At 46.3% G+C, this 13,869-nt stretch overlaps 1 protein-coding gene across 3 annotated transcripts in view; it reads left to right on the plus strand.

Moving 5' to 3' along the window:
- Nucleotides 1-13,869, plus strand: part of ipo13b (importin 13b) — a 40,566-nt gene that overhangs the window by 17,547 nt on the left and 9,150 nt on the right. For all 3 annotated transcript variants that reach the window (XR_009941519.1, XM_062556653.1, XM_062556654.1), the window contains exons 4-11: nt 3,487-3,627; nt 4,764-4,905; nt 7,829-7,995; nt 8,515-8,635; nt 8,918-9,065; nt 9,611-9,792; nt 10,597-10,623; nt 10,837-10,971. Coding sequence is in view for 2 of the 3 variants with exons in the window: in XM_062556653.1 (XP_062412637.1) it covers nt 3,487-3,627; nt 4,764-4,905; nt 7,829-7,995; nt 8,515-8,635; nt 8,918-9,065; nt 9,611-9,792; nt 10,597-10,623; nt 10,837-10,971 (1,063 nt within the window). In the remaining variant the exon portion in view is untranslated. The remainder of the gene's footprint in view (nt 1-3,486; nt 3,628-4,763; nt 4,906-7,828; nt 7,996-8,514; nt 8,636-8,917; nt 9,066-9,610; nt 9,793-10,596; nt 10,624-10,836; nt 10,972-13,869) is intronic.

The following is a 13,869-nucleotide window of genomic DNA, read 5'->3' on the forward strand; positions in this document are numbered from 1 at the left end:
TGTGTGTGTGTGTGTGTGTGTGTGTGTGTGTGTGTGTGTGTGTGTGTGTGTGTGTGTGTGTGTGTGTGTTTTTTGTGTGTGTATGTGTGTGTGTGTAAGGAGACCTCATCCAGGATATGGCAGTTGATGTGAGTGCAAGCGAGGTCGTTTCAGCCAGTCTGCTCTCATTTTGCATGCTCAGGGAACAGGACTGGATGAGCCGGGATGAGGAAAGAGAGAGAATCTCAGGAGAGAAAGAGAAGACGGGAGGCAGAGAAAAAGGAAGAGAGCGAGCAAGCGAGAGAATGAAAGAGCAGTCTGGAGAAAGACCGAGAGGTAACGAGCAGAGACAGACAAAACGGGGCGGAAAGAGTCTGAGAGGAGAGATAAGAGGAGGGAGTGTGAAAGATGGGGACAGAAAGGAGGAGAGAGAGGGATAGAGAAGCTGTGATGGAAAAGGTAAAAAGAAGAAGGCTGCGAAAGAGGGAGGCTATGAAATAGAGAGAGAACGCACCCCTCCCTAGAGGATCAGAGCTGTTGTCTTCCCTCTTTCTTTCTCTCTCTCTCTCTCTCTCTCTAACCCCAGCTCCACCCCATCATGCTGCTGTTTCTGCCTGGTGTGTGTGTTGTGTGTGTGTGTGTGTGTGTGTGCTCTGTCCCCTCCGGGGGTTACTCCAGCTGTCTGCCGCTAAACGGGGGCAGGCAACACACTGTGCTCAACAGGCACACACACACACACACACACACCAACACACACATGCATGCACAGGCACCCAGGCCCATGCATACACATTAACATCTCTTTCAAAAAGCTTTGATGCTGCAGACCACACTCTCGCCCACATTAATTGCTCAATCAGTGTTGCAAAGGCTCACAGCTCCACAATTCCATGATGATTGCTCCTCAAGAGGAGAATACAGCAGATGCCGTAGAACCTGATGCAGTACACAGACACACAGACACACACACACAGACACACACACACAGACACACACACACAGACACACACACAGACACACACACAGACACACACACACACAGACACTCGCCCACAGAGCCTGCTGTCAGTTTGACCAGACAGTGCAGAGGAATGGCAACACTCAGCCGGCTCATTCATTTTAATCAGCTGCCTGGAGGATGCAGGTCAGGCTGATCTCTGCTCTGTTCTGCGACAGTACACAGGATTGAGCTCTTTCTCACACTTGGAGAAAACAAACAGCAGAAGAGCGCCGGGGTTGCTTTTTACCTCAGTAATTGTTTTTTATTTTTTTTTTGACTGATCACACACACACACTCAGTATATGCATTCTCGCACAGAACACTTTTTTCAATTCACCAGTACCATTGCTGGACCCTTATTATTGTTGTGTGCACGGTCTCTAGGCTTAAAACTATCAAAAGCTCAAGCCCTGTGGATTGAGTGACAGGTGGCACACCTCTGCCGCACCACATGCTCAGCTGGTCCATAACTGCCGGCCATTCGTCAGGAGCGGCCTCGTGTGTGTGTGTGTGTATGCATGCATGCGTGTGTGTGCGCTCAGTCATGCGTGTGCTCATGCTGGGTGCTGATGGATGACCCCCTGCAGGAATGCAAGGCGAGCCCAGCTGACCAGCGCTTGCCCCCCCCAGGGCTCATCAGAGAGCCCCACAGCCCATTAGCCAACCCTGCCCATACATCAGGCTGACCCACAGGAGGGGCACACTGTCATCTCCACAAGATGGAGGCCCTAGGGAGAGAGGGGGGGGCGAGTGGGAAGTAAAGATCATGATGCCATTTCAGGATACGATCATAGGGGTCAGAGATTATTAAACTGAACGGTTATAGCTAAAACCCTTGTATTGCTAGAAACCTGCGGTTGCTTGTTTTTCCTGCATAGTGTACAATTTAATGGCATGTGGATTGCTGGACGGGGCGTCGTCTTGCTGGACATGTCAAACCAGCTTCTCTAAGATGGCTTTGTCTCATTTCAATGTCCCCTCGCTCTTGATTGATCAGATGACATGACACATGACATTGATTGATATTTTTTCTGTCTGCTGAAAACAAGGATAATGGATTTAAATCCGCAGTCCAATTAGCCAACAGAGTGGAGGAGGGCTAGTCAAGCAGCAAGTCACAAGGGCAGGGATTACGCCTCCTGTCTGCCATCGCAGATGATGAAAGAGGGGGAGAGAGAGGAGGAGAGAAAGAGGAAAGAGAGAGAGAGAGAGACAGAGAGAAGGCAAAAGAGCAGGGTGATTATCTCACCCTTTTAAAGTGCACAGAACTGTACCCCCCCCCCTCCCCACCACCACCACCCTACCTCAATAATTTATCACTTCGTATCCCTCTTAGCCCCTCACAGCCAACAGCACAGGCGCCACCACGCAAGAGGCTCCACACGCTGCCTGACACAAAAGGGGAGAAAGTAGTAAAACCTTAAGGAAAAAAAAACACTGCAGCACAACATCCCATCCCCCTCAGCACATACATAATTTGTGTTGCATCACTGATGCAACTGAATGCTTGGCTCGCTCAGGTGACTGCTGTGTGGCTCTGCCCTCATGAGGGAGCCAGAACGAGACTCACTTTTATTTTATTAAATTACTCGCAGGAAGAGGAAGAGGATAGAAAAGAAGAATTGGTTTCCTTAGACAGTTACAGCCCTACTTGACTACAGACAGTTTCCTAGAGAGCGGAATGGGAGGACCTGTACCAGACGAGAGAAAGGGAGAGATTGTGGGGAATGTATGTTAACACAGTATCTGAAAACATCTCAAAACGATCTGCTAAATAAATGGGGGAAGAAATGCAAGGAACTATACCATGGTTCAGTGGATTGTGTGTGAATCAAATAACTGTGAGGTCTCAAACAGCTCTTTGAGAGGCTATGTGTGGTTGAAGATGAATTAAATAAATAGCTGTGAGGGAAGAGGCTTGGGAATGCATACATAGAAAGAATGATTCAGGAAGAACTGCAATATATGACAGAGGAAGCACTGTCTGGGGTATTTGTTAAAACAGAGGAAGAAAGGGGGGATTGGAAGAAATGAAAAAAGGTATTGTGTACACTAACAATATGGAGGTTGTGTATCTGCCAATGTTTGACATACTGTATTTACAGAAGCCAACACACCGTGTGTTTGCCTGCCTTTCTGGACACATATATCACTTGCAGGTCAACTTACGGTTTATCTGTGGATACCCAGAGCAGATACACAGGCTCACTGGAGATTTCCTGTACGTGTAGCAAATGTAGGTTACAACTGTATTTGTCGCAAATATGGCAGCATGGCTTGGAGGGAAGAAAAATGTCACTGTGCTACTCTAGAAAAGGTTGTAGAAAGGCAATTTATGTTGAGCCTACAATTGAGCCCTGGGGCACTCCAACCGCAAAGACAGGATTATAATGTTTATTCATAATTGTTTGATCCCAGAACGTTGACTTTGTGTGTGCTATTGTTACTACCTTCTCTAATGTTCTTAAATTGTGTGTGTGTGTGTGTGTGTCTGTCTTTGTCTGTAGGTATGTGAATACGTTGCTGAAGTTGGTTCCCCAGGTCTTACAACTACAGGAACAGTTGAGGGAGGCAGTGCAAAATGGAGACATGGAGACTTCACACGGGATCTGCCGCGTAGCTGTTGCCCTTGGTGAAAACCACTCAAGGTATGTCTGGATTTTCACACAACTACCACACCATTCACCCAGATGGCATCTCTCCCTGTAGTGATATTGTCAGGGTAGTGAATGCTCTCTCCAAAATGATACCAGAGAGAAGTTGCACAATAGTTGCAAAATATAACAATAGTTATAAATTCAACTGTCATGAGTTCAACTCCATAAATCATTGTAAATTGAGAATTCAGATACTATTTTCATGAAATATGCATACAGTATAATTACACACACACACACACACACACACACACACACACACACACACTCACAGAGACAGCTATATTGGTATGGAGCAGCCCTGGAACACCTGTTTTCTATTGGCCTCCTCTGTGGCCTGCTGCCTGCTCCATCTCAGGCTGGCAGGATCATGCCTGGGTGTTATTGCCATGCACCAACAGTGCTGTGAAAACAGCTTTGCATAATTCAGCTATCGATGTGCATAATTTGGCCTGGGGTGAGCACTAATGCCAGGGATGTCGGTCTGTGCATACAAATATGTGAGTGAGTTTGTTTGTGTGTTTTGGGTTAGGTTTGAGGATGGGGGGCTTGCTGGTGTGTATGTGTGTGTGTGTCGTGAGTTTATAACTTCCATCCATACAGCTGTCAGCTTGTCTTCTCTGGCAGTTCTGCTGATATTGCATCCTCTGGGTTATTGATTGTGTTAAGGGAGCTGACACACCACATGCACAGACACACACACACACACACACACACACACACACACACACACACGCATACATACACACACGCACTGCTCTTCGCATACATTCTGCTGATACATTACATTTTTCATGTTATCAATGCCTGCGGAGGGAAGATGAAGAACTCTTGCCTCTGAGTTTTTCCTCCTTTGATAGTCTGATCCAAGATCCAAATGTTGTCAAGCTAGAAGTCCCATAATTGGCCCTTTTTCATTTGTATTAAAGAGGATGCATTGGATATGGTTTATCTTCTCACTATGCATACTAGTGGCTGTGAACTGCATACTCACTGTTTTTTGTGTGTGTATTTGTGTCTGTGTCTGTGTGTGTGTGTGTGTGTGTGTGTGTGTGTGTGTGTGTGTGTGTGTGTGTCTGTGTGTGTGTGTCTGTGTGTCTGTGTGTGTGTGTGTCACTTTCCTCCAGGGCTCTGCTGGAACAGGTGGAGCATTGGCAGGGTTTCCTGGCTCTGGTGAACATGATCATGTTCTGCACTGGCATCCCTGGGCACTACCCCGTCAACGAGACCACCAGCTCCCTCACCCTCACCTTCTGGTACACACTACAGGTGGGATACAACTGGCCTCTCCTTCCACTGAAAGGAAAACTATGCAGGATTGGCGATTTCATCGCCGGTTTCGCTTTCACTTTTCGTTTTCGCTCGTTTTATGCTTGCATATTTCTCTGCAGAGCTTCCCCTACAGCTTTAGCGTGTATATTTTACAAAACTCCTCAATCGGTCAGTCTGCCCTGCCTTTTCATGAGACTTTACATGTCACTTCCTGGAGTAGAGCATGGGTGCGTGCCCGAGGGCTCCTGAAATTGCAAGCGTGGTTCTACTGCTACAGACCACTCGGGCAGCCGAAAAAAACATTGTTCGACTGGTAATGACTCATTTAATCATATATAACAGTATGGAACGAATTGATCAACTGAAAAACGTTGCATAGTTTACCTTTAAATGCACAACAGGGAAGCCTTGTGATTTGTTTGCCTTTAGAGCTAAAGCATCAGCAGCCTTTAGCCAAAGTTAAGGAGGACCTACCCTTTAACGATTCACATTACCATATTTGGGATCTCTTTGGAAAAAGTATAAATATTTTATTCATGTGGTCTAATATAGGCAACAGATGTCAAATGAAATTGCATAGCAGAAAGGGTTGAAGCAGTTAGTAATCAAGGATTATTGTGCATTATTATGCTAGAACCCAGACCTACTGTAAAAGCCTAAAATGTGATCTGTGAAGGCGTTTCGGTAATGTTATTTGAATGACCTGCATGAATCAGCATTTCAGGGATACATTTTTAGGACAGCAAAATGCTAATATTGTCCCAGCTCCCACCCCTTCTGTTTGACCGTCTAGTTTCTATTTGCAAGTTAACTGCTTGATTCCACGGTGATTCAGGAGCATCAAAAACTGAATGAAGGAGTGAATAAGACAATCCTAATCGCACTGGTTTAAAAAAAAAAAAAAAAAAAACTGGGGGTATTTTATCTACAGAACTCTCAGCTTTGATGTCTCTGTTCATATTTTACACCAGTGGTGTCGGTGCTATTGTGCTTATGTATTATGCATTCTCTCATGCTCTTAGCAATTTGATTTAGACTGAGCAGCAACTCTACTGTGGAGTGTGGACATGGGGCAAATATAAATCTAGAAGCATCAGCTACTCATGCAGGCCAGTGTTTATAGTTGACACCACAGTCAGTAGACAAATTGTTGGCCTGCCATATTACGGTGTTAGGAGGAAGTGACAAGGCCAATGGACGAATATTGGATTTTGTGATGTTGAATCTTATGCTGATGCTAATGTGTTTGGTTAAAGAAGCGACATTATATTGCATGTAATTGGTACCTTGTCAGGCTGGCAGCAGCGGGCTGTAGTTTGATACGTCTGACCGTTATTTATGGGCGAAGGACATGGGAGTGTGTGTGTGTGTGTGTGTCTGTGTGTGCACGTGTGGTGGTACAAGCCAGAGGAAGGGGTAGGGGAGAATCAGGAAATGGGTCTGTCAGACTTCATCATTCTCCATTGCATCACCAGGACTCTGTGTCCTTGTGTGTCTTTGTGCGCGTATATCTTCTCATGTTAGGAGAGTGTGTGTGTCCTTGATTATGCCCGCACACGTTTTTGCATGCCGTCAATCCTGTTTAAGTATGCTGGACCTAACTTTCAGTTCAGTTACAATAAAGAGGGGACATCCTCTATTTCTGTCTTGCTCACCTCCCCCATCTCTTAGCTCGCTGTCTTTCTTTCTTTCTTTTCTTTTTTCTTTCTTTCTTTTTTCCCTTTTTTTAATCCTTCTGTTCTGTGCACTTTCCATCAGATAATCAAATCAGATCATCATCATTTTATCTTATTATCATCTTCATTTTAATCTAGCTGTTTACATATTGGAACACACACACACACACACACACACACAGCAACATGATAGATGCAGGTACTGTCTCCATGTACTATGTTTCTTTCTAAATATCCATTTTTCTTCCATGCTCATCATAGCTCCAGCAGTCTCTCTCTTGGCACTTTCACTCTTTCTTTTCCATACCCCTCTATCAATCCACCCCCCCTTTCTCTCTCTCTCTCTCTCTCTCTCTCTCTGTCTCTCTCTCTCTCTCTCTCTCTCTCTCTCTCTCTCCCTTTCAATCGCTCATTGTACCATCAATGTTTCATACACGCTCTCGGTGCTCGATGACACAGATGGATGCGCAGGGACGTATTTCGCCGCTGAAATGCATGCTGGGAACGCGGCCGTGTCGCTGATGAGAGCGAGGCTCTTTCGTTCCGTCCCCACTGAGCCGTGTCTCATCGGTAGGAGACGAGCACCAGATGAATGCACAGGAGCAGACCCGAAGCCAGACGACAGAGCAGAGGCTCTGCCAAAGTGTCTCATCAGAGACATAATCCATCCTCTTTCATCCATCCATCCAGAAACACCGTCTTCTGCTCATTAGAAAGGAGTGTGTGTGTGTGTGTGTGTGTGTGTGTTGCTCAAGGCAGAATCCATCCACCTTCTCTGAAACCAGAAACACACTGTTCTGATCATTAAAAATAACTCAATATCTGTGTGTGTTTGTTTGTGTGTGTGTGTGTGTGTGTGTGTGTGTGTGTGTGTGTGTGTGTGTTTGTTTGTGTGTGGTTGATATGTTGTTCAGGGCAGAGTTTGGCCACCTCTGAAACCAAAAACACTGTGTTCTGATCATTAAAACAAACTCTATGTTTGTGTGTGTGTGTGTGTGTGTGTGTGTGTGTGTGTGTGTGTGTGTGTGTGTGTGTGTGTGTGTGTGTGCTAGGATATATTGTTCAAGGCAGAGTCCGTCCACTTTCTCTGAAACCAAAAACAGTGTTTTATGATCATTAAAAAGAACCCTATACGTGCGAGTGTGTGTTTCAGGATGATATGTTGTTCAAGGCAGAATCCTTCTCTGACTCCAAAAACACAGGATCATTAAAAATAACTATGTTCTTGTGTGTGTGTGTTGTAGGATGATATCATGTCGTTCGAGGCGGAGAAGCAGGCCATATACCTGCAGGTGTACAGGCCCGTGTACTTCCAGCTGGTGGACGTCCTGCTGCACAAGGCCCAGTTCCCCACAGATGAGGAGTACGCCTCCTGGTCCTCCGACGAGAAAGAGCAGTTCAGAATCTACAGGTGTGTGTGTGTGTGTGTGTGTGTGTGTGTGTGTGTGTGTGTGTGTGTGTGTGTATTTGTTTTTGTTTTAGATTTGTACATTTAAGTGCGTGTTTTAGCTCCTGGTTCTCTTAAGGAGTTCCAAGGAAAAGTAGTTCAGGATCTAGTGGTGTGAGGTGGTGTGTCTGTCTGTTTTTCATATGCCAATCCTTAAACTGTGTGTGTGTGTGTGTGTGTTTGTACTGTATGTCTCCATGTTTTATTTGTTTGCCTCAGAATGTGCTGAAGTTTAAAATAAAGCATTGACAGGTTGGATAGTCAGCAAACTTGTGTTTATTTTTCGTCTCGTTGCAGTGTTAGTTGTCAGCAGAGGGAATGACAGATTTGCTGTCATGACAAAGCGCACACTCCCTCCCCCCCCAGGAGACATTTTGTCTGTCCCTGTGCATCTGAGCCTTGCACTGTGCTGTTGGTTTCTTTTCTTGTTGTGCTGTCCGCGTGTTAACCGTGCTCCCTTCTCTCTCACTCTCCGATTAACAGGGTGGATATCTCCGACACCCTGATGTATGTGTACGAGATGCTGGGAGCGGAGTTGCTTAGTAACCTTTATGACAAGCTGGGCCGGCTGCTGACTAATCCAGAACAGCCTACATCCTGGCAGGTCAGTGGGTCGCCCATGACGATATCTTCGACACCTTTGCGTGCTGCTCCTGCATCAGTGACAATATTATTATTGTCTAATCGAAATGTCACTTGAGAACTATAGGTCTTGGGAAATGTAAAGCATATTTGTATAAGTCATACCAACTGAGATTTTTTTTGTTTTGTAGTCTTACGACAAGTAATATTTTTGTAGTAATATAATTTCTGTAGTAATGTAAGGGACTTTTGTTTTGTTTTGTTTTGTTGAATTTATGTTTTTGTTGTTGTTTTTCTGTTGTAGCACACAGAGGCTCTACTGTATGGGTTCCAGTCTATCGCCGAGACGATAGACGTAAACTACTCCGACGTCATTCCAGGCCTGATTGGCCTCATCCCCCGTATCAACATCAACAACGTCCAGCTGGCCGACACAGTCATGTTTACTATAGGTATGACATGCATCCATAAGCTTCAAAAGCTTAAAGCGTTGGCGAAGCCACCTGTTTGAAGCCCTGTGCGTCAACGTGACGGAACACCGTCCCAGATGTTTGTTTTTCGTTTCGTTCGTTTGTTTTTTTTTCCGCTTGTGTAACACTATTACGCTAAGTTGTGTATGCTCGGGAGACGTGGCTGACACATTGTTTTGCTGCACATTTTGACAGTTAATTACTCTGTGCTCACGGTTTGTTGTTCACTCCCCTCTAATTACACACCTCATCCCTCTTTCCTGTTCTCTTTTCACCCTCTCTTTTTCTCTTCCCCCTCTTTTTTTGTTAATCTCCTTATCTCTATCACTCGCGCACACACACACACACACACACACTCACTATTACTTTCTCCCTCTACTCTCTCTCTCTAACACTCACTCTTGCTTTCTCTCCTCTCCTCTCTCTCTCTCTCTCTCTCTCTCTCTCTCTCTCTCTCTCTCTCTCTCTTTCTCTCTCTCTCCCTCTCTCTCTGTCCCTCCCTCCTCTCCCGTTCTCTCCTCTTCCAGGCGCTCTGGCGGAGTGGCTGGCCGATCACCCGGTGATGCTGAGCAGCGTGCTGCCCCTGGTGCTCCAGGCGCTGGGCAACCCGGACCTGTCCGTGTCCAGCGTGTCCACGCTCAAGAAGATCTGCCGCGAGTGCAAATACGACCTGCCGCCCTACGCCACCAACATCGTGGCCGTCTCGCAGGTACTCGCCCCCGCCCTCCTCACCCCCACCCTACTCAGCCAGGCTGCTTCTGCAGCAGGCGTCCACTGACCAGTCACACACATTCGTATTATTTCATGTCTTATTGAAGACCAACACTTTTCCAGTACAAATCAGAGATTCTTATTATTTCATGTCTTATTGAAGACCAACACTTTTCCATTACAAATTAGAGATTCTTATTATTTCATGTCTTATTGAAGACCAACACTTTTCCAGTACAAATCAGAGATTCTTATTATTTCATGTCTTATTGAAGACCAACACTTTTCCAGTACAAATCAGAGATTCTTATTATTTCATGTCTTATTGAAGACCAACACTTTTCCATTACAAATCAGAGATTCTTATTATTTCATGTCTTATTGAAGACCAACACTTTTCCAGTACAAATCAGAGATTCTTATTATTTCATGTCTTATTGAAGACCAACACTGTTCCAGTACAAATCACAGATTCTTAGTATTCTAACTGAAGATCAACACTGTTGGAGCATCATTCGCAGATTCTTATTATAGTGTTTTGGTACCTGAAGTGTGGAAACACTGGATATGGCTCAGCTCCTGGGTTTAAAACTTGACATTCACAAGTACAGATAAGATGAATGACGTGCGGTAGAGCTCTAGGTGAAGGCTACAGATTAAAATGCAAATGTGACTGTGACTTTTGGTAATGGATGAAATGCATTAATGCTGAACAGCTTGAAGTCATGCTGAATGTAATGCATCTCTCTCTCTCTCTCTCTCTCTCTCTCTCTCTCTCTCTCTCTGCCCTGAATGTCCACAGGAAGTGCTTATTAAACAGATCCACAAGGTGAGTTCACAGCCCGCACTGGCCTTGAGCACGTTTATGTAATATCTATGGAAATGACGGTGATCGATTTTCAACTAAATCTTCCAGAGCCTCGCATACTACCATACATTTTTATTTTCTTCTCCACCCTCTTACACACACACACACACACACACACACACACCCTCTCACACACTCTCACTGTCTCTCTCCCTCCTCTCTTCCCCCCTGCAGACGAGTCAGTGTATGTGGCTGATGCAGGCTCTGGGTTTCCTGCTGTCTGCCCTTCCTGTGGAGGAGATTCTGAGCAACCTGCACTCACTCATCACGCCCTATATCCAGCAGCTGGAGAAACTGGCCGACGAGACGGTAAAATACTCACACACTCACACACTCACACACTCACACACACACACCCATACACACACACACACACTGTCAGCTGTCAGTCTTAATCCCACTCACACACACACACATCCCAAAAGGCCGCTCCCCCCGCGCGGTCACCCCATGCCTGTCCACTGTGTCTCGTCTCCACCCCTGACCACCCGTGTGGTCTCGCTCGGCGCGTCTGGCCAAGAAGGGCTCGTGCCTGGCTAGCTGTCACCACGGAGCCTGATGCACAGATACACAGGGCTATAAATAGTAGCTGGAAAATCAAGCATCTGTTCCCGCTGGTTATTTCCCATGCCTTTGCGGATGAAGGAGCGCGCGCACGGACACACACACACACACAAACACAATCTCATTTTTCCTGAGCATATCATGTTCGCCACACTTGTTATTGAGAGCTCCTCCAATACATAGCCCTTGAATTGCATGGCACCTTTGACAGCCTCGTTTGCATTTAGATAGGAGGGAAATGTGACTGGTACACCTGCCTGATGATGAACTGACTGACCATCAGAACACTGCAGCTGGATCACCTGAGGCCACAAGCCGTAGTTTTTTATTTATTTTTGTTCACAGAAATGATCTTTTATCCTGGCAGTTTCAGTTCATTTATCTAGACAAAAACTAGCAAGCTAACTACCTAAACAGAAATCTTGCAAACGCCACCACCAACATTATTGCCACTGATGATACATGCCTGCTCGTACGCTGACTGATGTCTTCTGGACAGTTTCTGTCATGTCACGCGAGCTACATAATATATAGCCCTGGGCAGTTGATGCGAACCACAGGTGTGTTTAATTATCTTTCACATGGCAATTTGATTTGTCCTTCACCCTGAAATTTTTAGTTGATTGGAAATGATGCCGAGACCAATTGCCTATAAACATATCGCTTAACAAGGAGTGGCAAAATGCTGCACACTGCTGTTTTAAAGCGTAGTGTACGTATAGTAGACATTCTCAGGGATTCGTAGATACCGTACGTACGAGCGGTTCGGTCCTTTCTGCTGGTGGCCAGAGTGCGTCTTCGTCTCCCTGCCTCCTCCTCCTCCTCCTTGGCCCTCGTCCAGCTCGACAGACCATCAGATCCACGGGGCAGCGCTGCACTGGAACATTTCTCAGTGGGGCCAGATTGCCTTTTACTTTGGGCACCGGAAAGCCCGGTCCACAGGCTACAGGCGGCTCACACACACGCACACACACGCACACACACGCACACACACACACACACACACACACAAACACACACACACACACACACACACACACACACACACACACACACATACACGCCCGCACGCTCAGCCTCAAACTCCAGACACGCGCTCAGCCAGCCCAGTCAGGTCCACTTGAAAAAAGCCCTGCTAATGCCTCTGAGGGTGCCAGGAAGCATCTGCCTCAAGACGGGCGATAAAAAGAACACGGCTATAAATAACATATCCCCTACTGATGAAATTATTCTCTTTTTAGGCCCTTTTTTTCTTTTCTTTTCTTTTTCGTTTAGCATTTTTGGAGTGTGTGTGCTGCTGGTGCCAGATTCACGAAGGAGAGAAGGGTGTCTGAGTAGATGAATGGCGTTCATCACCCCTGATAGCCCTGCGCCGGCATGTTTGTTTTTCTCATCCTCCCCGCTCTCCTGTCTGGCCCTTAGACAAAAGCAACGTGACATCAGACTCTCTAAGCAGCCTGACTTAGATATTATATATATTCAGAGGGAAACAGTGACTCCTAGTGGAAATAGTTAATACTAGCTCTGCGCAGCTGGTTCCCACCCCTCCACAGAGATCAATGTCTCCCTGGTGAGGCATCTCTTTTTCCCCCATCTGGCTGCTGATGTCTCACCCTCTCCCTCTCCATCTCCCTCCCTGATAGACGCTCAGCTTGTCACAGCGGTTTGACTCTGAGAGAGCCTTCCTTGATGTTCAGACTTGACTTGTTGTTACTGGTGGGATCAGGTGCTTAGTCCTTCGTCATAAGTGTGTGTTATGAAGCATCCAAGGAACAATAAACAAGGTACATGCAAGAGAGAGAGGGGAAAAGAGTGTGTGTGTATGTGTGTGTGTGTGTTGCACTATTACGCTTTGTGTGTAATAGCGTAACACACTAAGGTGTGTATGTTGTGTGTGGGCGTGGGGGCACAGGGTCATAGCGACAGTGGAAGGCTCCATGCAGTGGAGGAAACATCGGCGCAGTGCAGTCGTCAAGGAGACGAGTCATTAGACTGTGCGGCGCGTTAATGAGCACCTAGTCGCCATCAGCCCCCCAGGGAAGAGAGCACTAACGTGCGACCAGCCTCCCTCCTCTCACTTACACCCTCCGCCCCAAACACACACACACTGTGGAAGGACTTTGCCATCGTGCTCACTCTCTCTTGGTCTCTGACATACACAGAGAAGGTGTTAAACGTTCCAAGGGGTTTCATGCGGTCCCATGCAGAGTGCATACAATCAAGTACCTAGATTATGAATGCAGACTGCATGGTTCTTGGTTAATACAGCCGGGCAAAGGGGACCTGATGAAACCCATGAATAGGTAGGGAATTTACCACTATGGCCAATCAAAAACCGAGCCTATACTTGTTTTAGAGATTTTACACTGTGGCACCGAGCAACAATCAAGCCTTTCTAAAATGACACAGCACGCTGCAATATTAAACAACCAGACACACAATCGGCTAGCTACAGTCCCAAACATGCTGCATGATGCACCAGGGGTTGTAAAGCTCTCCTTTATGGTGCAGCATGCACTACAGGCAGCTTAACCAAAGACCTACAGCACATCACCACCACGAGTCAGTTCAGGGTCATAGCTTGACCCCAAGTAGTCTGTAAGCGCCTCAGTGCCGTAACCATTCACTTGCTTTTCTAACAAC

The sequence above is a fragment of the Sardina pilchardus genome, chromosome 15 (assembly GCF_963854185.1).
Source record: "Sardina pilchardus chromosome 15, fSarPil1.1, whole genome shotgun sequence".
In the NCBI taxonomy this organism is placed as follows: domain Eukaryota; kingdom Metazoa; phylum Chordata; class Actinopteri; order Clupeiformes; family Clupeidae; genus Sardina; species Sardina pilchardus.